The following is a 26,259-nucleotide window of genomic DNA, read 5'->3' as shown; positions in this document are numbered from 1 at the left end:
CACAAAAATTGCCAAAAAACAAAGGTAATATATTTTTAAATTTTAATTTCCAATTGTTCATCACTAGAATATAAAAACACCATTGATTTTGTACAGTGACTTATTATCCTGTCATCTTGCTAAATTCACTAATTAGTTCTAACAGCTTTTCTGGGTAAATTATTTATTATATGACCATACCTTTTAGAAATAAAGACATTTTTATTTCTTTATATCTAACTCCATTCCTCTTATTCTCTTTGTCTTACCATATTGCCTAGTACCTGTAGCAAAATACTGAAAATAAATGGTCAGAGTGAGCATCCATTTCTTCATTCCTATTTAGGGAGGGAAAAAAATCCATGATATGTAATTTATATATTTTTACAGTTGTCAGTTTTGTACATTGAAGACACAAAATTTTTAAAATATCTGAAGAATCTGCAATTATTAAAAATGGATAATACACTATGATGAAGTACAGTTTATCTCAGGAATACAAATTTGGTTTAACATTTAAATTGGTCAGGGGAGGAGTTAAGATGGTGGTATACTAGGCATACCCTGGAAGTCTCATCCCCGGAACACAGCTACATCAACATCAAATCATTTTGAACACCTAGGAAATCAATCTGCGGATTAAGTGAAGATTCTGTATATCAAGGAGATTCGAATGTGGCAGGTATGCGGTGCGGAGAGGGGAACGGGGAGAGAGAAAAGCCACAATCCTGCAGAAGGTGGGAGGCCTTTTCAGAGAGGAGAGAGAGTAGGTTGTTGGGTTTGCGCAAGAAAAGCACTCCTCCAAAACCACTGATGGGGGAATCATGAGGAACTGACTATCCCAAGTTTCTGCAACAGTGGAGCTGAAATTCTCAGTTTCTGGAAGTTTGTGCCATTCGCTGGAGTAGATCTGGGTGGGCAGCAAGTGCTTCTGGGGAGAAAGACGGGAAGACTGGGAATGGACAGCATGATGGGGGGATCCCCTGGGTCACAATGGGAGAGAAAGTTCCCCTTCCTGGAGTACATTTGGAAGACTGTATATTGCCTCTACAAGGACAAAAGACCTGGCTGGCACCTTTAAGCAACCTTCCTATGACAGAGACATAAGTGTGCACAGAAGGTGGTTAAAGTGCTCACAGCTTTTTGCTGTGCTTCTCTCTAACCTCCAAGGGACTGCCCAGCCAAGGGACTACTTTCTGCAACAGAATGGCACCAGGCACATCACTGCAAGGAGGAGCGAGTCCATGCCCTGATGCGTCCTTTAAGATTTGGAGTTTTGGGGTGCCCGGGTGGCTCAGTTAAGCATCCGACTTCGTCTCAGATTGTGATCTCACAGTCCGTGAGTTTAAGCCCCATGTTGGGCTCTGTGCTGACAGCTCAGAGCCTGGATCCTGCTCCAGACTCTGTGACTCCCCCTCTCTCTCTGCCCCTTCTGAGCTCATGCTCTCTCTTTCTCAAAAATAAATAAATATTAAAAAATTTGTTTAATTTAAAAAAGTAAGAAGATTTGCAATTTTGAATCTCAGTTCTGTGCCAAAGATGAAACATAGGAGAGCTAGATGCTGGGCATGTCCACGGCCCAGGCATAGACGGGTTGAGGGCAGGGATCTGATGGAAGCCTGGGATACAGAAGGGGAGAATGTACACTTGTGAGGGCTTCCTGAACAGCAGCAGGTGCAAGCTTTCCTTCCCAGGGACCAGAGAGCAGGTGAAGCCATCTTTTCCCACCCACCAGCATGGTCAGACTTCAGCAAGCAACATAGTGCTGCCAGTAGAGGCTGGAGCCACATACATCAAAACTCACTTTTCTGTGCCCTATAGGGAAATCTTTACAAGAGCCGGTCTGATTGTTAGACAGCGCAGCTGGCCTCTCCCCCAGAGGACCAATAAAGGACCCCCACATGCACCAAGTCTACTGATCATAGAGTGCTCCAAAGCGTCAGCTTCAGTTCTGGTGGAAATAAGATCAGGCTTTCTTTCTTTCTTTTCTTTTTGAATCAGGATTATAATTTCTTTGTTCATTTGTTTTTTGTTTGTTTCTTTCCTTTTCTCGTTTTTTTGGATCTTTTTTTTTTTGCTTTCTTTTTCTGTGGAATCTGTTTTTTTTTTTTTTTGTCCATTTTGTTTGTCCGTTTTTGTTGTTGTTATTATTGTTATTCTTTTTCCTGCTCTAGTTTTTGTAGAAAACTTTTCTTTCCTTTTTTTAATCAGGCTTATTATAACAAATGAACCAAAGCACACCTTGTTAATGGTCCAAACACTCCCCACTACAAGCAAAGAGGAACTCTGCAAAGGACTGACCTGGGGAAAAGAACAGCCAAATCACAATAGCAGAGTGCACAGGGCATATACCAGAAACACTTCTTAAAGCACCAGGCCCTGGACAGTGTATATCCCCCTTCTTAATATAGCATTGCACTCAGGAGCAGAAAACAAAACAAGTTTTTATATAACATGTAAAAGACAGAAACCTAGACAAAACGTTAAGACAGAAGAATTCTATTCCCAAGAAAGATCAGGAAGAAACTAACACCAGGGATTTGCCTAAAACAGATATAAGTGATATACTTGAACAAGAATTTAGAACAATAGTGATAAGAACATCAGCTAGTTGAAAAAAATCATAGAAGACTCCAGAGAAACCCTTGCAGTAGAGATAGAAGACCTAAAAACTACTCAGGCTGAAATAAAAATGCTATAACTGAGATGCAAATCCTACTGGATATAATTACAATGAGAATGGAAGATGCAGAGAATCAGATAGGTAAACAGAAGATAAAATTATGGAAAAGAACCAAGCTAAAAAGGAGAGGTCAAGAAATAAGTGACTCTCTAAAATGCAGTAAGATCCGTATCGTAGGAGTCCCAGAAGAAGAGCTGGAAAAAGGGATAGAAAGTTTATTTGACCAAATTATAGCTTAGAACTTCCATAATCTGGGGAAGAAAACAGGCATTATTCAAGTATAAGAGGCAAAGAGAACTCCCCTTGAAATCAACAAAAACAGGTCAACACCAAAACATACATTATAGTGAAACTTAGAAAATAAAAAGATAAAAGAGAGAACTCTGAAAGTAGCTAGGGACAAAAGGTCCTTAACAGACAAAGGTAGACACACATAAGGTGAGCAGCAGACCTATCCACAGAAGCTTGTCAAACCAGAAGGGAGCAGCATGATACACATAACATGCTAAAGGGGAAAAATATGCAGCCAAAAGAATACTTTATCCAGCAACGATATCATTGAGAATAGAAGGAGAGATAAAGAGTTTCTAAGACAAGCAAAAACTAAAGTTCTTGAACACTAAACCAGCTCTGCAAGGATTATTAAAGGGGAGCCTTGGAGCGGGAAAGAGACCAAAAGCAACAAAGACTAGAAAGGAACAGAGACAATCTACAGGCACAGTGACTTAACAGGGAATACAAGAGCACTAAATTCATATCTATCAATAATTATTCTGAATATAAATGGACTAAATTCTCCAATCAAAAGACACAGCATATCAGAATGGACAAAAACAAGAACCAACTACATGCGCCTACAAGAGACTTATTTTACACCCAAAGACAACTTCAAATTGAAAGTGGGGGGGGGGGGGATGGAGAACCATTTATCATGCTAATGGATATCAAAAGAAAGCTGGAGTAACCATACTTAGACAAACTAGATTTTGAACAAAAGACTATATAAGAGATGAAGAAGGGCACTATGTCATAATAAAGGGGGTATATCCATCCAGAAGATCTAACAATTGTAAATACTTATGCCCCCAAATTGAAAGCAACCAAATGTATAAATGAATTAATAACAAAGAAATTCATCGATAATCACATAATAGCAGGGGATTTTAACACCCCACTTATAGCAATGGACAGATCATCTAAGGAGATCAACAAGCAAACAATGGCTTTGAATGACACACTGGACCAGATGGACTTAACATATATTCACATTTCACCCTAAAGCAGCAGAATACAAACTCTTTTTAAGTGCACATATTCTCCAGAATAGATTCACATTGGATCACAAATCAGGCCTCAACCAGTACAAAAAGACTGAGATCCTATCAGGCATATTTTCAGACCACAACGCTATGAAACTTGAAGTCACTCATGAGAAAAAATTTGGAAAGACCACCAATACATGGAGGTTAAAGAACATCTTATTAAAGAATGAATGGGTTAACCCAGAAAATTAAAGAAGAAATTAAAAAATACATGAAAGCCAAAGAAAATGAAAACATGACAGTCTAAAACCTTTGGGATGCAGCAAAGGCGGTCCTAAGAGGGAAGTATATAGCAATTCAGGCCTTCCTCAAAAAGGAAGCAAAGTCTCAAATACACAACCTAGCCTTACACCTAAAGGATCTGGAAAAATAACGGTAAATGAAGCCCAAAACCAGCAGAAAAAGGGAAATAATAAAATTTAGAGCTGAAATAAATCACATAGGAATAATTAAGAAAAAAAAAAGGTAGGATAGATAAAACTAATAGCTGGTTCTTGAACAGAACCATAACCAGTAAAGAAATTCAATCAGTAATCAAAAATCTGCCAACAGACAAGAGTCCAGGGCCAGATGACTTCCCAGGGGAATTCTACCAAACATTTAAAGAAATAATACCTATTTTTTCAAAACCATTCTAAAAAACAGAAACAGAAGGAAAACTTCCAAACTCATTCTAGGAGGCCAGTATTTCCTTGATTCCAAAACCAAAGAAGTCACTAAAAAGAATTACAGACCAATATCCCTGATGTACATCAAAACAAAATTCTCTACAAGATACTAGCAAGTCCAAGAGTACGTTAAAAGAATTATCATAAATCAATATCATATATTAATAAAAGAAACGATAACCAAATGATCCTCTCAATAGATGCAGAAAAAGCATTTGACAAAATACAGCATCCTTTTATTCGTAAACACCCTCAAGAAAACAGGGATAAAAGGAATGTATCTCAACATCATAAAGGCCATAATAGAAAGACTAACAACTACTCTCATCCTCAGTGGGGAAATACTGAGAGCTTTCTCCCTAACGTCAGGAACAAGAAAGGGCCATCCACTCTCACCAGTGTTGTTCAACATAGTACTAGAAATCCTAACCTCAGCTATCAGACAACAAAAAGAAAAGGCATTCAAACTGGCAAGGAAGAAGTCAAACTCTCACTCTCTGCAGATGACTTGATCCTTTATCTGGAAAACCTGAAAGACTCCACCAAAAAATTTCCAGAACTGATACACGAATTCAGCAAAGTGGCAGGATACAAAATCAATGTGTGAAAATGTGCTGCATTTTATACACCAATAATGAAGCAGCAGAAGGAGAAATTAAGGAATTGATCCCATTTACAATTGCACCAAAAACCTTCAGACTAGGAATAAATCCAACCAAAGAGGTAAAAGATCTGTACTCTGAAAACTATAGAACACTTATGAAAGAAACTGAAGATGACACAAAGAAATGGAAGAACATTCCACGCTTATGAATCAGAAGAGCAAATATTGTTAAAATGTCTATACTACTGAAAGCATTCTACACATTCAGTGCAATCCCCAGTGTAAAATACCAGTGCAAATCCCCAGTGCAAAATACCACCAGCATTTTTCACATAGCTAGAGCAAACAATCCTAAAATTTGTATGGAACCAGAGAAGAACCTGAATAAGCAAAGTTATGTTGAAAAAGAAAACCAAAGCTGAAGGCATCACAATTCCAGACTTCAAGTTACAACACAAAACTGTAGTCATCAAGACAGTATAACACTGGCACAAAAACAGACACAGAGATCCACGGAACAGAATAGAAAACCCGGAAATACACCCACATCTATATGGTCAACTCATCTTCGACAAAGCAGGAAAGAATATCCAATGGGAAATACAGTCTCTTCAACAAATAGTGTTGGGAAAACTGGACAGCAACATGCAAAGGAATGAAATTAAACCACTTTCTTATACCACACGCTAAAATAAATTCGAAATGGATCAAAGACCTAAATGTGAGACAGGAAACCATCAAAATCCTACAGGAGAGCACAGGCAACCATCTTTTTGACCAGAGCTGTAGCAACTTCTTACTAGACACATCTCCAGAGGCCAGGAAAACAAAAGCAAACATGAACTAGTGGGACTTCACCAGGATAAAAAGTTTCTGCACAGCTAGGAAACAATCCATAAAACTAAAAGGCAGCCTAGAGAAGGGGAGAAGATATTTGCAAATGACATTATCTAGTAAAGAATTAGTATCCAAAAACCTATAAAGAGCTTATCAAACACCCCAAAAAACCCAAAAAATCCAGTAAAGAAATAGGCAGAAGACATGAATAAATACTTCTCCGCAGAAGACATACAAATGGCTAACAGCCACATGAAAAAATGCTCAACATCACTCATCATCAAGAAAATACAAATCAAAACCACAATGAGATACCACCTCACAACTATTGGAATGGCTAAAATTAATAACTCAAATCAAGAGATACTGGCAAAGATGTGGGAAAAGGGGAACATGCTTACCTGTTGGTGGGAATGCAAACTGGCGCAGGCACTCTGGAATACAGTATGGAGGTTCCTCAGAAAGTTAAAGCTAGAACCACACTATGGTCCAACAATTACACTACTAGGTATTTATCTAAAGGATACAAAGTACTGATTTGAAGGGGCACATGCACCCCAATATTTATAGCAGCAATATAAACAATAGTCACATTATGGAAAGAGCCTAAATGTCCATCAACTAATAAATGGATAAAGAAGATCTGGTAAATACACACAATGAAATATTACCCAGCCATTAAAATGAATGAAATCTTGCCACTGCAAGGACATGAATGGAACTAGAGTATATTATGCTAAATGAAGCAAGTCAGTTAGAGAAAGACAAATATCATAATTTCACTCATTTGTGTGTGGCATTTAGGAGACTGAACAGATTAACATAGGGGAAGGGAAGGAAAATAAAATTAAGACAAAAATAGGGAGAGGCAAACCATAAGAGACTCTTAACTAAGGAGAACAAACTGAGGGGTGCTGGAGGGGAAGTAGGAGGGAGGATGGGCTAAACGGGCTAAGGAAGGCACTTGTAGGGATGAGCGCTGGGTGTTATCTGTAAGTGATGAATAACTAAATTCTATTCCTGAAACCAATACTACACTGTATGTAACTAACTGGAATTACATATAATCAAAATAATTTACCGTATTAACAGAGTAAAGGAAAAATGCTGATTACCTCAACAGATGCAACAGCATATGTTCAATATTTATATCATGAAAACTGTAATACCTTAATGACAGAATCAAAGACTTGGAGAGATATGGTGTATATAGGTAGGAAAACTCAGTATTGTTAAGATCTCAATTCTTCCCAATTTGACCTATGGATCCAATAAAATCCTAATCAGAATCCCAGCTGGTTTTTTTTTTTTTGTAGGAATTGACAAGGTGGTTCTAAAATGTATAAGGAAATAAATATTCCAGAATCACCAAAAACATTTTGAGTAAGACAAATTTGGAGGACTCACTCCACCTGACTTCATGACTCATTATAAAGCTACAGGAACCAAAACTGTATGTTTTTGGTATAAGGCAGACACAGACACCAGTGGAGTAAAAAGCCCAGAAATACACAACACAACTACAGTCAAGTGATATTTGGACAACAGTGTCAAAGTAATTGCACAGCAACTGAAATCTTACACAACTTCAGAAAATAGTTTGGCATTTTCCTATAATGTTAAATATACAACTGCCATCTCAGTCAGCAATTTCATTCTTGGTATTTACCCAAGAGAGATAAAAACAAATATACACGAAGACTTGTACTCAAATGTTCATGGCAGCTTTGTTTATATTAGCACAAATGAAAAAAACAAAAACAAAGACAAAAAACAAATGTCTATCAATGAGTGAATAAACAGCAATACATCTGCTAAGTGAAATATTACTAAGCAACAAAAAGTAATGAATCTGGATGATACAATAACCTGGATGAATCTCAAAAATAATGAGTTAAGCAAATGAAACTATACCAAAGGAGTATATACAGAATTCCATTCACATGAACTTAAAAAAAAAAAAGACAAATTTAATGTGTGGTGGGTGACACAAAGGAAGTTAATGGTTGTCTTACATTGGTGGGGCAAAATTAAATGTGCAATGACACAAGGGAACATTGTAGAATTACATAATTGTTACAGATCTTGACAGTAGTGTGGGTGTGGGTGTGTGTGGGGGAAACATGGGTATATAAATTTGTCCAAATTCATCAAAATGTATACTTAAAATGTATACATTTTACTTACCTATAAATAAAACTTCTGTACAGGTGACAAAAGGCCCTTGCATCACCCCTAATAGTTATCACAGTCCCAGAATACAGTTTACTCAGAAGACTTTTAAAAATATGATGTAAAAAACAGGAAGAAACAAAGGAAACAGTATGAACCATGAAGCCTGCACTATATAGACCCAGAAAAAGCCTTGGTAATACTTACAAAATTTTAAATTGCTTCAAAACTAAAATCAAAATCTTTTAAGCTTTATTTTGCTTGAGTTACCCAAAACAAATAACATGGAAAGTTAAACAGAAACCCCAAGAGTAATCTAAATCAATACTGTAAAATAGATTTTGTTCTAGTAGACACATATACTTAAATGTACAGAATGACTTAACTCTGAGTTTAAAGAGTAAATCATCATGGCTCAATTGGACTAAATCACAAATTTCAAAGAAATTCAAAAAGGTATTCATGCAAACCAAAATTATTTTTTTTTGTTCATTGCTTTAGCTTTCATGAGATTGAACTCCTCTTACCTTACAAGAGAATCACTTCGTTTATCAGCTCTAACAAGGAGGACAACTTTCCATCTATGGAAGGCTCCTGGAGCACCAGTGCGTTTCAGCTCTTCACGCCATCTTTTAGGTGCAGATTGCATTTGAGGCGAATAATGAGAGTCTTTTTCAATTTTATAGCCCCATTCATAAGTTGTTTCATCAAGCCATCTGCCACTTTTGGCACTATGAATTATGTAGTCCTTAGTTAGTACCCACTTTCCTAGAAAGCAAACCAACTGTCAGTCACAAAATAATTTGGGTTCTAATGAATGGTAAACAATAAGGACTAAATATCAAATAAAGTTTGACCTTTTTCAACATGAGACCTTTAGGCTATGTTACCAACACGATCTTTGAATTATGTTTGTTTCCCCAAATTTTTGGTAGAGGGTTACAATGTCACTGAACATTGTATGCAATTTTTCCCATAATAATTCTAAGTCTAAAAACATTACTGAAGAAAATACAAACCCAAGGCTTAATAAAATACATGTGGTATTACTTAAATTATGTCTACTATTACTATTCACCAAGTTGGCTGAGATTTATATTTTTCCTCCTATGCTAATAACTTTTGCAATGATGTTTACAGCAACGTTACACTTTGTAAAAGAAATTTACAAACACTCTTGCACCTTCTTTAACTGGGCATCAGTAATTGTTTTCAACAGCATGGACAGTATAGGTTTTCATTTTCAGATATAAAAATAAATCCAAGTATCCTTTTGGTGAGTTACTCTAAAAAATAATAAATTTACTGGCATTATATATAATTTTTTTCTGAAAATTAGTGGACTGATGACATGCCAGATCAATCACAGTAAAAGAAACAATAAAAGGAACATCAAGGATGACAAAGACAGAAGGGAGGACACTAAATCCCAAGTTGGACTTAGGGAATTTAAAATCTTAGAAAAACAAAACAGCATGATCATTGCTTCATAGCATGGGTGGGAACAGAGGCTGTAGAAGGAGAACAAAGTCTCTTTTCAACAACAGATCAAAGAAAACTTGACTAGAACAGTTCACTGAAGCTTCAAGAAAAGCTTTTTTTTTTTTTTTTGGCATTCTGTGCCTATCTTTTTTGTTAATTTTTTTTTTTCTGACATAAAACATTTATGTAAGACACTAAGTCTTTGGTAAAGTTAAGGATTTCTGCCTCTTTGATACATTTTCGTGTGTTACAAAGTTTTCCTTAGAAAAATAAAACAAAAAAATATTATAATATATTTTCAGAAAATTATCAGGAAAAACCACATTTATTTGATATAATAAGCATACTATCTTTTGGTGATGAAGGTACTTCTTTTTTCACATGAAGATTTTCATTCAAGGAGGAAAGTAGTTAATTTACCTGCTGCACAAGCTGCTAAAAACTTTTCACTTTTACACAAGCGTTCAGCTATAAGATGTGTACAATTTTTGTATTTCTGGAAGAAAAAAATCCAAGTGAAGAAATGTTACTAAGGTAAGATTTCCTTTATAGCACATTTATTTTATTCTTATAATATCAAGAGGACATTTTATCATTCTTAGGTCAATATTATTTTTCAATTCTATTTTAAATAGTTGGTAAGTTTCTGTACTCACCTCACTCTTAATAAAAGTGCAATCTAATTTTAAAAGCAATTTGCCTAGAGCTTCCTTTTCTTCCATCTTAAATCCCGTCATCTGGATGATATGCTTTGGAGCACCATCTTCCATCTAACATATATACACATAAAGATAAAACATGTTAAAGATATTATTCACAGGATTGACATTATTTTTTTAACTATGAGTGCAAAAATAAAAAAAATAAAACTTAAACATAAAAAGAATTAAACATCTAAGGCTATATTGTCAATACCACTGTTAAGATTGCTTATGTTCAATAGAAATTGGTTTATAAAGTTATCTTCTCAAAATACAACTGTAAATAGATTTTTTTTTTTTCTGTCTTGAACACTGAAAGTTTCCATCAGAACATCACTTGACACTAAAACACTGATGAATGAATACAATTCTTCAGAAGGGGATATTTAAACAATATTAGTATAATAATACTAGCTTCGTTTTAAAAGCACTCCTTTTGTTAAGGTCTTACGCAACAAGTACAATATGGACAATGAAACCTAATCTTACCTTATAACAATTTTTAAGGTGCTTATGGATATATATTGAGAGTATGTGTAAGTAAGTAGAGATGATAAAACTTATGGTCCCATATCATTTACACCAAGTAACTTAGTATAGTAGGTACATATAATGAACCTGGATTCTACTCCCAATATACATTTCTTAACTCTGCTATATGTTAGTTTCATCACCTACAAAATAAACTGAAAAAAAAATCAGTTTTCAAGTTTATTTTTTTATTTTTTTTATGTTTATTTATTTTTGAGAGAGAGAGAGACAGAGCAGGGGAGGGGCAGAGAGAGAGGGAGACACAGAATCTGAAGCAGGCTCCAGGCTCTGAGCCATCAGCACAGAGCCCGATGTGGGGCTCGAACTCACCAACTGTGAGGTCATGACCTGGGCCCAAGTTGGACGCTTAACCAACTGAGCCACCCAAGCGCCCCTCAAATTTATTTTAATAGGAACCTTAATCTACATTTAAATGTTATTCATAAAACATTTTGTTCTTGAAGAGGCACATTTATTAAGCAAAAAAGATTACACCTCACTGTATTTTTATTTATTTTTTTTAAATGTTTTTTTTAAAAAGTTAATTTACTTATTTTGAGAGAGAGAGAGAGAGAGAGAGAACAAGCAGGGAAGGGTCAGGTAGAGAGAGGATCCCAGACAGGCTCCGTGCTGCCAGCACTGAGACTAATGTGGGGCTTGAACTCAGAAACTCTGAGACCTTAGCTGAGATCAAGAGTCAGATGCTTTACCTGCTGAGACACTCAGGCACCCTCACAGTATTTTTAATTAGAACACAGAATTTTGGGGGCGCCTGGGTGGCTCAGTCGGTTGAGCGGCCGACTTCGGCTCAGGTCATGATCTCACGATCTGTGAGTTCGAGCCCCGCGTCGGGCTGTGTGCTGACAGCTCAGAGCCTGGGGCCTGTTTCAGATTCTGTGTCTCCCTCTCTCTGACCCTCCCCTGTTCATGCTCTGTCTCTGTCTCAAAAATAAATAAACGTTAAAAAAAAAAATTTAAAAAAAAAAAAAAAAAAAAAAAAAAAAAAAAAGAACACAGAATTTTGTTTGTTTACATGACATCAGAACTTCAGAACTAGATAGTATCATATAGAAAATCTACTTTCTCTTTATAGATGAAGAAAGCAGGGACTAGAGAAATTGGTAATTTTTCATTTCTCTAACAATTATGTCACTATGGCTCTAAATTAGTGTTTAATTAATGCCGTGGAGCAAAAGCAGCTGACCCTTTAAAGACAATTAAAAGGAAACTAAAAAATTATACCTGTTTGAGGCCGGGAATAGTAACAGCTGGTGACAAGTGTTACATAGAACAAGACGAGTATAAAGACAAGTGTTCTTTATAGAAAGTCTACTGTCAAAGACCAAACGTATATAGGTACTAAATATATATGAACTATACATACATATATGTATTTAAGTAAAAGTTGAGATTCATTCTTGAGTAAAACCTGAAAGAAAGTCTCACTGTGAACAATTAAAAGCACTATTCAGGGTTATGAGTGAAGCTTCATTTTCTTTGCTTAAGGTTTCTAAGAGGAAGAACTTCAGCTGGAAATAAGCCTGGTTTCTCTCTACCCTTCATCACTCCTTGCTTTGGGAGGAGAAGTTACCTGAGAAAACTAACTGGATATGTATGCTTTGCTGGACCATCCTCTTGCAAAGACAAGTTCCTATTAATGCTTTCTGACATGTCCCAAGAAACTGCTAGTAGTAATCCTGCAGTGTGGTGGGTAAATGAATTCTGAGATTAGGTATTAAGAAGCACACTTGAGTTACACAAAGCTAACTCTTCCAAACCAATTTTTAATCAGTAAAAAAGCTGATATTTTGGCCCCAAAATAATGAATTTTCTTATTTCTCTAGTGGCTCCAAAAGAGGGAAAGGGATGTAATGCATTAACCCTTTAAAATCCTAAAAATCAAGATACTTAACATAAAGAATGTGTCTCTAAGGATAAGGTTCCTCAATGAAACATTTTTTTTTAAAGTTAAAAGGTTCTGGTACAAAATTATAAAATGCACAAAACAGGGCTTGTTATCATATGAAAAACCACTCATGAAAATACAACCAACACTAAGTAAATTATAAGTGGCTTCTTGCAGAAGGAACTCCTTATAAATCTCTTTAACCATGATTATGGGATATATGACATAGCTGCTGAGTGATAATATCCACTTATATAGACTGGTAATATACAAAAACTTTACAAAGAATATGCTCTGTTGCTTGAAACAATGACTCAGTTTGATGCAGAACACATTAACACATGTAGAATAAAGCCACAAGTGGATTACAAGGCATATGACCACAAGTAGGGAGAAATGCTGCTTCTATTAATTCTATGGATATAAATAAATCCTTCAGGCAAATTTCCTTTAAAAAATGATAGGTCCTCCTTGAAAAAGAAAGCAAAGCTGGAGGCTTCACAGTTCCAGACTTAAGTTATATTACAAAGCTGTAGTGATCAAAACAGTAAAGTACTGGCACAAAAATAGACACATCAGTGGAACAGACTAGAAAGTCAGAAATGAATCAACAAATATATGGTCAACTAATCTCTGACAAACCAGGAAAGAATATCCAATGGGAAAAAGATGGTCACTTCAACAAATGATGCTGGGAAAACTGGACAGCAACATGCAAAAGAATGAAACCGGAACATTTTCTGACACAGGACACAAAAATAAATTCAGCATGGATGAAAGACCTAAATGTGAGACCTGAAACTATAAAAACCCTAGAGGAGAACAGAGGCAGTAACCTTTTTCTAGATAGGTCTCCTGAGGCAAGGGACAAAAGCAAAAATAAAATATTGGGACTTCATCAAAATAAGCTTCTGCACAGAACTAAGGCAATTTAGGAACGGGAGAAGACATTTGCAAATGAAATATCTGATAAAGGGTTAGTATCCAAAATATATAAAGAATTTATAGAACTCAACATGCAAAAAAACCCAAATAATCTAATTAGAAAATGGGCAGAAGACATGATAGACATTTTCCTAAAGAACACATCCAGATGGACAAGAGACACATGAAAAGATGCTCAACATCACTGATCATTAAGGAAATACAAATCAAAACCATAAGATATCACCTCACACGGGACAGAATGGCTAAAATCAACAATATGAGAAACAACAGCTGTTGGTGAGGATGTGGAGAAAGCAGAACCCTCTTGCACTGTTGGTGAGAATGCAAACTGGTGCAGTCACTCTGGACAACAGTATAGAGGTTCCTCAAAAAGTAAAAAATAGACCTACCCTATGATCCAGCAATTGCAATAGTAGATATTTACCCGAAGAATAAAAAAATATATATACTAATTTTTTATTGGGGATAAATGTACCCCAATGTTTATAGCAGCATTGTCTATAATAGCCAAATTATGGAAACAGCCCAAGCGTACATAGACTGATGAATGGATAAAGATGTGGTATATATACAATGGAATATTACTCAGCCGTAAAAAAGAATGAAATCTTGCCATTTGCAACGACATAGGTGGAGCTAGAGAGTACTATGCTAAGTGAAATAAGTCAGAGACCAACAAATATCATATGATTTCACTCATCGATGTAATTTAAGAAACAAAAATGAGCAAAGTAAAAAAAAAAAAAAAAGAGAGAGAGGGAGGCATACCAAAAAACAGACTCTTAACTATACAGAGCAAAATGATGGTTACCACAGGGGAAAGGAGTGGGGGATGGATTAAATAGGTGATAGGGAATAAGGAGTGCACTTGTGATGAACATCAGGTGTTGTATGGAAGTGCTAAATCATTATACTGTACACCTGAAACCAATATTACACTGTGTTAACTGAAATTTAAATACAAACATTAAAAAACAATTAAAAAACAATTAAATAAGCAAAAAAGAAAATGGTAGGTCCTTTAAGAAATACTAGGTAAGTGGGGTGTCTGGGTGGCTCAGTTGGTTGAGTGGCCAACTTCGGCTCAGGTCATGATCTCACGGTCCATGAGTTCGAGCCCCGCGTTGAGCTCTGTGCTGGTAGCTTGAAGCCTGGAGCCTGGTGTGGATTCTGCGCCTCCCCTGCTTGTGGTCTCTCTCTCTGTCTCTCAAAAATAAATAGATGTTAAAAAAAAAAAAAATTAAAAAAAAGAAATACTAGGTAAGTGAAATTCAACACACCAGTGAAGATCATCTTGGTATTTTCTTTTTTTTTTTAATGTTTATTTTAGAAAGAGAGAGAGAGAAAGAGCAGGGGAAGGGCAGAGAGGGAGACACAGAATCCCAAGCAGGCTCCAGGCTCTGAGCTGTCAGGGCAGAGCCAGACACAGGGCTCTAACTCATGGACCAAGAGAGCATGACGTGAGCCAAAGTCAGATGCTTAACCAACTGAGCCACCCAGGTGCCCCCCAAAGAATAATAAAAAAGAATTAAAACAAACAAAAAGAAAATGGTAGGTCCTTTAACAAATATTAGGTAAGTGAGATTCAAAATACTGGTGAAGATCATCTCGGTATTCTAGTGGAAAAGCAATCTAACTTTTTATATTTCTTGAGAGCCACTTTTATCAGAGGAACACAAGTGTTTTAGTCATATTTATATTACCTACTACATTTATTTTGTTTATGTATTTTAAAGATTCAAAAAGCTATTTAGTAGGCTATTCCAAGACATGTTGCCAAAAGAGAGGCTGATTAGCTTTTAAAACCTAACATTTTGCCCATCTGGCTTTTCTAAAATATTGACATATATAGACTGTTAAATAATCAGAATATACATACAGAAAGCAATGAATACAAAATCACTGTAACATTATTATCCAGAATGTTCTATTTAAAGATTCTCCTTTAAATTTTATTCTTCTGCTTCCTGAGAACTAGATGTTATATAGAACTACAAGGGGGAAAAAATTATACTATATTCCTCTTTTTGATCAAGTTAATTAACAGCTATTCTATAATTGGAATGTTTATTATTATTTTTTTAATGTTTATTTAGAGAAAGAGACAGCATGCAAGTTGGGGAGAAGGGCAGAGAAGAGAGAGAGAATCCCAAGCAAGCTCCACACTCCGCATGGAGCCAGACGCTGGGCTCCATGCCACGACCATGAGATCATCACCAGGGCCAAAATCAAGAGTCCAGTGCTCTACTGACGGAGTCACCCAGGGACCCTGGAATGTTTATGATTATTGGCATTTTCGCACATTTTGATGTATAAATTATTAAATGACTTGGATGTGCATCATGCAAACTTTTCATCTTAAATCATACTTTCTTTGCAGTGGAATAAATACATCCATTTTGTATATTTAACAGCATTTTCTATCACAGCCAAGAGTTCACAGTAAAATGAAAAGAGGACCAACTACTTAATAGAAATCAGGAAAGCTCTTTTAAAGCAATTTCTTTCCTCTGAAAAACAATTAAAAATGAAACTGAAACTAAACAAGCAAGAAGAAGGGAAGTGTGAAATAACAGCATGTCCTGATTCAAACATTATGCAAATACTAATGTTAAAAAACAAATAAAAATACAGGGCACTTATTTACAAGTTTATCAGAAAAACTGGGCTATTAGCTAAACTTTCACAGAAGTGTGAATCCTAGCAATGGCACAAACTGACTAGCACAATTTTTTAAAAACAAATTGCAGGGGCACCAGGGTGGCTTAGTCGATGGAGCATTCAGACTCAATTTTGGCTCAGGTCATGGTCTCATGGGTTTGTTAGTTCCAGCCCCCCATCAGGCTCCACACTGACAACACAGAGCCTGCTTGGAATTCTCTCTCCCCTCTATCTCTTTCTCCCCCCATCCCTCCTTCTCTCTCTCTCTCTGAAAATAAACATTAAAAAAAAATAAAAATAAATTCCATTAACCTAATCGAGTAGCATCCTATTAGCAAGTGTTCTAGTTTAAGTAACAGTTTACAATAGATTTAGCAATGCTTTTTAATACTATAATCCTACGACAAACTTATTGGCTGGATCACTGATATAATTCATACAGATACATGAAAAAATTGATATTTGTATACATAGAAAAAGACATTTATAGATACATGAGTAGTGTTATTTATATTTATTAAATCAGTGGTTTAATGATTCTTCCTATGACCCTGCAGGATTAAGAAAACAAGAAACAACAGCCTGATATGCCCATAAGCCCAAAGAGAGGATTATATAATACTGGTTTAATAACTACTAATGACTCAAACAATTCAACGTCCTTATAAGAAGGGTCAAGTTTTATGTGGGTGATATGTTCTGGGGTACGGAGGATCAAGGGCTAACTGCCAGATGTCTTCCAGCGCAAGAAAGTAAGTAAACATGCTGCAATATAATTCTATCATTGGTATTTCTAAGGAAATGATAGCTTTTTCTAGAACTTGTAGGGAGTGGTCCTTCAAGCATTCACACAGAAGCTACTATCCTAACACAACAAAAAGAAGAGAAAACAGAGAGCATTTATTTAAAGTTAAAGGTTTTATCTTTACTGTCAAAAAGTGAAAAATTACACACTAGATTCTTAGTTACAAGAAAATACTTTTGTAATAATTTTTTTAAACATAGTAAGTATTTAAAAAAATAGTTACTTACCTTGAACCATATAATACACACAACTAAGCAGATAATGATTGTGAACAGAGCTGGCATTTATGCAGAGAAAGCAACTGTCTCTGTGGTGTGGACTTTCCCAAAATATCTCCCACATGGGCCTATCCCTGATGCCTGAAATTCCTGTGCAGTTGGTGTTGGTTGGAAATGCAAATAAACTATAGCACTCATCATAATTAAGAACATTTTATTATGTACTAGCTTTTTAGGGTCTATGAATTCTTTACAATGACACATAGCTAGAACATAACTGAAGAGTATGACCGAGTGTATAGAAAAGAGAAGTCAGGGAGAAGTAGAGGCAGGAATACAGTTGAATGCAAAGGTCTGGTTCAGGAGGGACGATAAAAAAGCAGGGTGTAAACCACTGAGTGAAAGAATAAAGTGCTTCAAAAAATGGGCAGGGATGCTCAACAAGGTTTGTGGTAGGAAAATAAGCATAAATGTCTGATCCTCTGATTACATTGATTTTATGATCAACCATAATGCATCCTTTAAGTTATATGCTAATAATTAAGATAAAGGATTTACTTAAAAGTTTATGTATGTGAAAAAATAACATACATATATATATAGACAAAACTGAGATGATATAGTTCTGTATTTTAAGTTTTATTTAAAATATTATCATGTTCATTTTTCCATGTCAGTGAATATTCTTCATCCTTTCAAGGCAACCAGTAAGTAACTGAAAACTGAAAACTAAAGTTTCTTAATGTTATTCTAGCGAACTATTTTGCTTTTAAACCTACCTCTCTTTTGATTTTAAATCTACTAAAGAAAATCACCTCTAAACTTCCCTTTTCTGGAAAGGATATACCAAGTTTAAATACAATCAATATTGCTGCTTTGTCAAGAGTTTTAAGATTTTCATGGTTTCTCCTACCTAAATTAGCGTTTAACAGGGAAAGCAAATAAGTGAAAAAGGGTCAAAGGGTTGGATCTCTGTTTTAACCAGTATCACAAAAGGTATATACAAATCACTGTATTCATACTGAGTAGATTACTGTTTGGCTCTGAATGCGGTAACATCAAGTGAAATTTAGGAATTCTGTACCCTCTTGGCCTAAGAGCCAAATTAGGCCTTTTTAAATTTCATTCAGCTGGCCTTTGGAATTTTTTTCTTAAAGATGTAGTGTCCATTCCTGCCTCTTCCTTTAAAGATACAAAATATGTGTGCTTGTGTGTATTTGACTCCAGTGTGTATAGGTCTCCAGTGGTGAGACCCAAGGCACGCTCTTATTCCAATGGCATTACTTGGGAAAGGAGTAGTCATACTCAGTCTTTTTGACGGTAAATTTAGCAGAAGAGGGAGCAAATGAAGTTGCAGCAGAATGACTCTGGTGAGGAAGAAATGGCAGGCTAAGAGGACTTATGGAGATATTCCATCTATCCAGTACCATACAAGGAACAAGTGCACTGGAGATGCTACTTTTATGGATAAAGCCACCCTTAAGGAAACAAGATGGACAAGAGGGGCCATGTTCAGGGAAAAAAGAATGGATAGACCGTCTATGTTGGCTAGCTATGGGAGATGAAAGTCAAACCTGCTTTAAGTACACTAGGAACTTTGTATTAATTACTTAGTAGAAGCATAAGATATAAAGTTAAACAAGCAAGAGTTCACTTTTAATGGGGACCCAACTATAGTCTGTATACTACATGTTAGTTCCTTCCCTTATTGACAATTTAAGTGCTGTTTACCCTTCTTATATGGATGAGGATACTAGAGAATCTTAGCGATTAAGAAACTAGCTCGAGGGTACACAGCTAGCAAAATGGTGAAACCAAGGTTTGGTTCAAAGATCTGCCTGTTTCTGTTTCTAAACGCCTTTTCTACAATACCACGAACTTAAATTTCAGAATTTAGCCTAATACTTTTAACCACATTATAATTTTACAAATTAACCTATTTTTTAGCTAGTACAAGAGAAAAAGATACCGCAGGAAAAGGAATCTACTATGAGGGTGAGGAGATATTTAAATGAACAGTATTACTGAAAATATTTAAACATAATTAAAAAAATAACACTAATGTCTAAAATTTCAACGCATTTCTAGGAACAATCTAAAGAGTGCCATTTTTTTTATTACGAAAAAGTAAATTTTCATTATTTTCTTTTCAAAATGGATCTCAGATGAATTACTAGACTAATTCATATGGGCTTTTCTCCATCAAGAACAAGGAAACAGACTATTTCAAAGTAATTGTGATACAGAGAAAGTAAGAACTAAGTCAACCTAAAAGTTTCAGGGAGGGGCACCTGGGTGGCTCAGTCCATTAAGCATCTGACTTTGGCCCATGTTGCGCTCTGTGCTGACAGCTGAGAGCCTGCTTCAGATTCTGTGTCTCCCTCTCTGCCTCTTGCCCACCTGTGCACGAGTGCTTGCGCACTCTCTCTCTCTCGAAAATAAACATTAAGGGGCGCCTGGGTGGCGCAGTCGGTTAAGCGACCGACTTCAGCCAGGTCACGATCTCACGATCTCGCGGTCTGTGAGTTCGAGCCCCGCGTCAGGCTCTGGGCTGATGGCTCGGAGCCTGGAGCCTGTTTCCGATTCTGTGTCTCCCTCTCTCTCTGCCCCTCCCCCGTTCATGCTCTGTCTCTCTCTGTCCCAAAAATAAATAAAAAACGTTAAAAAATAAAAAAAATAAAAAAAAAAAAGAAAATAAACATTAAAAAAAAGTTTCAGGGATATTTTGGGGCGCCTGGGTGGCTCAGTTGGTTAAGTGTCCAACTCCTGGTTTCAGCTTATATCATGATTCGTAGTTCCTGAGTTGGAGCTCCACATCGGGCTCTGCACTGACAATATGGAGCCTGTTTGACGTTCTCTCTCCCTCTCTCTGCCCTGCCCCCTGCTCATGCTCTCACTCTCTCAAAATCAATAAACCTCTAAAAAATAACTTAAAAAAAGTTTCAGGGAGATTTTACTTTTAAGCAATAAGATGTCCTTAGAAGGTTAGAGTACATAATACATTGTGCAGGATACGTTTTCCATTAGCATATTTATGGACAATTACAAGAGTTACATATTTCATTACAGTTGTATTATTGAGAAAGAGGATTCTGTACTTTCTTTAGGTTTTATTATTCACAGTCTATACGCAATTGTTCATTTTAAAAAGTGTTTAAGCAATGAAAAGATTACCTTAGAATTAGTAAGAAAAATACTCTTTAGTTAATAAAGCTATACTATTGATTAAAAAAAAAAAAAACATTTCCATGAAAATTTTGGATACTATTATGAAGTCATGAGAGGTATGAATTTTGATTATGAAAGGTAGCCACATTTAACCACTGTTTCAAAGACTGTTTCACATGACTATGCTTTCTGCTTTAAGGAAGCAAGAAAATATTACATCATACAATTGAACCTAAGTCAACAGGCAAAAAAAAAAAAAAAATCGTTACTTAGAAAACAGATCTAAAAGGGGTTTATCTGCATTACTTGAAGGCTAATGGTCTTCACAGTAATTTATAACTTCAAGTGTTTAAAACATCCTGATTCACTTAAATTAACAATACTCTTTAAGTCAGATATAATCAAGTTAGACATAAAAATACACCCCCAACATTCAACTTATGTACTGAACACCTGCAATACAGGTTATCAAAAGTTCCTAAAACGAGAACACCTTGCATATCAAGATACCTAGATACTTCTAGGTACTGAGGCATAACTTAACATAAACCCAAAAGTTCACTAGGCACTCTGTCGTCACACGTCTACTGTAAATTCAATTTAAATGTTCATACCTAAAGTCTCAACGAAAAAAAAATTGGGGAGGGGGACAGGATAGTCATTTGTCAAAAAAAGAGCTGGTGACGTCCAAAAATCAGGCTCCATCTAATTTCTGGGTCAAATCCTGACAGGAAGTATCTGAGACAAACCAAAAAAAATTTTTTTTCAATATTTAATCAGACACTTTGGAAGTGGGAGGAAATGTGAAAATGATTAGTCTTGTTCCCAGACTCAGGCAGCTAAGATATTATAACCTCCAGGAACGTACACCCTTCTTTTAGGAAAAGTGTGTGCGTATGTTTAAAGGCATACAGTAGCCGCAAATACATGATCATTACCATTTGGTTATGTTAAAAAATTCTACCAGGGATAAAAGAATGGCACCACTTTCCCCGTCACTGGTAGGTGGGCCAGGGGGATCCGAGCCACCTGCACTGACGCTAAATTATGGAAAGCAGCCAAGAGACTCAGCGAGAGGCGTCCCAGTCGGTTCTATGGAAACGAGAGACGCGGGTGGCCTAGCGCCTTCCTGGCAGAAGAAAGACCAGCCGAGCTGCGCAAACAGGAGGCGGGGGAAGCCGCTCAGCCCTGCACTGCGGAGACTCTCGGCGGCGGTCCCAGCCGCGGCAAGGGCGGAGCGGGGCGGGGTCTGCGGCCGCAGCCCACCAACGCGGGCGCAGAGCTCAGCGAGGCCGGGCGAGTGGGAACGAATGGTGGCTGCGGAAGGCAGGAGAAGCGGGCACCGCCGGCGTTCAACCCCAGCCCCTTCCCAATCTCACAGCCGGGCGCCGCAGAAACTTCGGGGGCAATGAGGAAACAACCCCAGAGAGTCAGGGTACACTGTGTCTTCCGAGCTGAGGCCCTTTACCTTCCCTGCCGGAGAGTCTGGGCTGCTTCCCTCGGGTGGCGGTGGTGACAGGGGAGACGACTGCCGCTGCAGCACTCGCTACCTCACTAATCCGGGCTCTGGGAAATAATTTCCCGCCGCGCGCTAGGCGGCCCCGGAAGCTATTGTACCATTTCCGGGTGGTTGTCAGTGACGCTCTCGATCCGTCGTCAGGGTGGTCCAAGCGGGTGCCTGACTGGGTTCTGGCGGGAGGGCCAGGTTCTGCTAGATGTGCGTCAGACGTGGGAGACGGGTAAGTCATTTTTCTGGGTTGCCTCCTGGGGCTGATAGTTCCGACCGGTCGGGGCCCGGTGTAGCATCTTAGCAGGACCAAGAAGTGAGCGGGAGAGGGTTGAACCAGGAGTCTGCATCCAGCCCTAAAGCGTTTGATTCGCTGCTGCTGGAAAAGGCCCCGGGATTCCGGCTCACCCCGTTCTCCACGAGGACAGTCCATCTCCAACTTGGAATTCGACCTCGGAATCCCAACTGAGGCCAAAGACAATGTGTACCCCGATTTGTAGTAGCGAGTCTTCCAGTATCCAAGGAGTGTCATTACTCTCCCATTGGCAGGATTTAGTCACTCTCGATTTTCGAGAGCTACTTTACCATCCTTGTCCTGGCTGTTTCCATTGCCTTGGGTTGCACCTTTTACAAATGTTTGGGATGAGGGAGTCTTTCATGTTTGGAATTAAACGTTCCCGCCGCTGTTTGAATTGGGTAAGAAGGTGCTTTGTTTTCCTGACTACCACGAGCTCCTGGACCGTAGATGTACGTTTTAGCTTTAGGAAACCTGTGATCACGAGGGAGAAAGTAGGTGTAGCTTCAGACAGAAGTGCTCTTGCTCTGCTCCAGGTTTCCTCCGTAATGAAGGATTCGGGAGAATTTTGAAGACTGAGGTACCCACAATAATTGTAAAGAGATAATTGCTTGCGATGGAGAGATGATGTGAGGAAAGGTGTTCTCTCAGTGGAAGGTTTGAAATATGTCATTTAGGGAACCTTGGCTATTTCACTTTTATGTATGCACTTTCTTCAGGTAAGTAGTTTGCCTTCACCACCTTATATTTAAATCATTTCTTTTCCCCCTAAAAGGCAGCTAATTTTTATTCCCAAACAGCCGGTTCCAAAAAGAGTTCTAGAAATTACCCTAAAGAAAAAAGCCCCTGATGCATTAGCCAAATTCCTTTTTACCTTTTGAGAGTCATGCAACCATATTTAGGACAGCACATTGATATTCTGATCTCCTTGTTGATTCACAGTTCAACCAACTTTTATAATATCCTCATTCGGTCCCAATTTTACCATGTTTATTTAATCTTGTGTTCTCCATTTGAAAGGATTGTAAATAATTGAAGGGAAATTACATGTGTCAATATAGCAACTAGTTTTTTAGACAGGCAGTGATCTTTTGGTATTCTTGCCCTTGATTTGTGGTCTTTGAAATTTATACAGCCAACCACTAATACCACAAATAGCTAGCATTTGCCAGGCACTGTACATTCCTTGAAGTTACTACCATTCATTCTACAAGAAAACTTGTATTATCCCTGTTTTGCCAACGTTTTCTACTGAGACTCAAAAACATTGTGACTGAGACTGAAAAACATTCCCACAAATTATATAATCAAATGGCACAATTGAGATTTGAACAGTCTACGTGAAACCTAAACTTGGGCTCTTTTTACTGTGCTTTATACTCATAAATAACTATAATAGAATCATTCTTTTTATTCTCACGAAAAATTGGATAGACAGTATGTCACATTCAGAAGTCAGAGGGATAGCAAAACTGGAGTATAAAGAGATTTTAGGGATGTGTTAATGGGTTAACGGATTCCTTACGTTAAAGTATTAAAGATTAAGGAATGTGTTAAGGATTTAAGGTATCACCATGAAGTAACTTTGTCATATGAATAATCCGGTTTCTTTTCTATGTTGATTCTTGGCCTCTTTTAGCTTCCTAACTCAAACAAATGTAAATAATCTAAAGACCATCAGGATATAGATGACTCTAACTCCAGAATATCAGCTGTCTTTTTAGACAGGTGTTTCCTCTCTTTCTCTGTCTCTATCTCCCTCTCTCCCCCCACCACACACACACACACACACACACACACACACACACCACATGAAGAAAAAGAAAAATGAGGGGCGCCTGGGTGGCTCAGCCAGTTAAGCATACGACTTCGGCTCAGGTCATGATCTCATTGTTCGTGAGTTAGAGCCCCACATGGGGCTCTGTGCTGACAGCTCAGAGCCTGGAGACTGCTTCAGATTCTGTGTCCCCCTCTCTCTCTGCTCCTCCCCCACTCACGCATGTGCTCTCTCTCTCTCTCTCTAAAATATAAACAAACATTAAAAAAAATTTTTTTAAAAAAAGAGAAAATGAATGAGCACAAACTTCATAAAATTGAACTTTGTAATGCCCTGTAAAGAATTGCTATTTATTGGTTATTAGCAAAACTGTTACATTTCATTCATGTAACCCTCAGACAGATGGTGCTTATTACACATTTTAAGAGAGTATCCTTAATTAAACATACCCGTTCCAGTATTCTATTTTATGTAGCGAAGAAGTAGCCTAATTGTCAGGGAATTTACTAAAATTTCATTGAAATGACCAATATTATAAATAACATAGAACTTAGTTATAAAGAATATCCTATTTTATAAACACAAGTATATATGTACAGCTAGTCTCAAATACTAATGTTCATTTTATTACATTGTATTAACTTCACTGTATGAAAGGTATTTGCTTTGCGTAGTTCATAGGTAGATCTCAGGTGTTTGTTTTCAATCCAATGTTACTGCTATGAAGATTGAGACTGTATCTTTTGTCCATTATCCCATATTCAGCATTTAACACAGTGTCTTGCATAGGGTAGGGGCTCAGTAAACATTTACTGAAGGAGTGATTGCTTTTCAAAATGTTCTTTATCCACAGAGAAGTATTTGTACATGCGTTTTTTTTTAAAAGGGTCTTACCACATACTTATTTATCAAAACTCACTTGGATGCTGAAATGTAATGTCCACTCCACACTCATCCTTAAAAGGCAATGTGGTCCCTTGCGAAGAAAATGGGACAGTGAGATGGGAGATAAGAGAATAGCTAATATTTATTGTTGTTTACACTCTGCTATGCAGTGTTCTATTTTATCCTCACAGAACTATATAGAGAGTATTATTACCCTGCTTTTACAGATGAGAAAACTAAAGCAAAGATAAGCTTGCAAATGGTCCTAGGTTACCATACTCATCAGGTGCCAGAGCTGTGATTTGAACCATTGCTCGCTTCAGAGGCCACTACCTTACCCACTTTGCTATACTGCCTCTATTTGGATTTTAATCCTGGCTCATCTACTAACTAGGTATATACACAAAGGGAAATTTATTTCTCTGAGGATCATTTCTCAAATACTCAGAGTAATACTTGGGAGTCAGCTAAAGTCAGAGGATTTTACAGCTGAAGGGACCTTATAGATCATTTAAACCCACCCTCATGTGTTATAGATTAAAAATTAGAGACTATACAAATCAACTAAAAATAAATGAAAAATTGTCCATTATTCTACTCCAGCCCCAGTCCAGCACCTGCCTATTACCCCCTACCCCCAATCTGCTCACCTGGTTAGGGAGTAGTCCTGTCCTTCTTAGTGAATGGATGGCTGAGACTCAGGGCTCAGGCCCAGCCAGAGGTGGGAGGGGACTCCAAGGGTCCATCTAGCACTCCGTTTCTGGGGCTTCTCCCTGAGAGGACATGGATTCACATCAGTAGTGTGGGGATTGGTTTATAAGCACTTTGTTCCGACAGGGTGGGGGCTGGGCACTGGCACCTAGCTGAGATGCTGTTGGGGGTTCAGGTTTGCCTGGGGGTGGGGATTCTCTGAAGCCGTGAGGTCTTCTACTCCTGGTCTCCGTGGCTCCTGCCCCTTACTGATGTCTGTGACTCTGAGCAACTACCTGCCCGTGTCTAGGCCTCAGTTTCCTCAATTGAAGTCACTGGGTAGGGGACGCTTGCCTCTTTCCTCCCAGGAGTGGGTCCAGGACCTCCATGATGGGGTCAGTCTTGGGTCTCCTCTTCCTG

The 26,259-nt window shown here is 37.5% G+C and overlaps 2 protein-coding genes across 12 annotated transcripts in view; one reads left to right on the top strand and one right to left on the bottom strand.

Moving 5' to 3' along the window:
* Positions 1-22,261, bottom strand: part of SLF1 (SMC5-SMC6 complex localization factor 1) — an 82,974-nt gene extending 60,713 nt beyond the window's left edge. Inside the window, exons 1-6 of one of the 3 annotated variants that reach the window (XM_042943428.1) lie at positions 12,571-12,689; positions 10,938-10,958; positions 10,404-10,517; positions 10,168-10,243; positions 8,793-9,033; positions 264-317 (exon numbers count right to left, since the gene is read on the bottom strand). In XM_042943428.1, the coding sequence (XP_042799362.1) occupies positions 264-317; positions 8,793-9,033; positions 10,168-10,243; positions 10,404-10,517 (485 nt within the window). In that variant the 5' untranslated portion in view covers positions 10,938-10,958; positions 12,571-12,689. Of the gene's footprint in view, positions 1-263; positions 318-8,792; positions 9,034-10,167; positions 10,244-10,403; positions 10,518-10,937; positions 10,959-12,570; positions 12,690-22,153 lie in introns of those variants that run through there. The other 2 variants (XM_042943424.1, XM_042943437.1) reach the window with 2 other exon arrangements.
* The window catches only part of KIAA0825 (KIAA0825 ortholog), a 293,878-nt gene continuing 284,771 nt past the window's right edge, over positions 17,153-26,259 (top strand). For 3 of the 9 annotated variants that reach the window (XM_042943366.1, XM_042943346.1, XM_042943356.1), the window contains exon 1: positions 17,153-17,246. In XM_042943366.1, the coding sequence (XP_042799300.1) occupies positions 17,227-17,246 (20 nt within the window). In that variant the 5' untranslated portion in view covers positions 17,153-17,226. Of the gene's footprint in view, positions 17,247-22,350; positions 22,425-23,178; positions 23,207-26,259 lie in introns of those variants that run through there. The other 6 variants (XM_042943382.1, XM_042943391.1, XM_042943399.1 and 3 more) reach the window with 3 other exon arrangements.

The sequence above is a fragment of the Panthera leo genome, chromosome A1 (genome assembly GCF_018350215.1).
Source record: "Panthera leo isolate Ple1 chromosome A1, P.leo_Ple1_pat1.1, whole genome shotgun sequence".
NCBI lineage: Eukaryota > Metazoa > Chordata > Mammalia > Carnivora > Felidae > Panthera > Panthera leo.
This window is presented reverse-complemented; position numbering and strand designations above follow the sequence as displayed.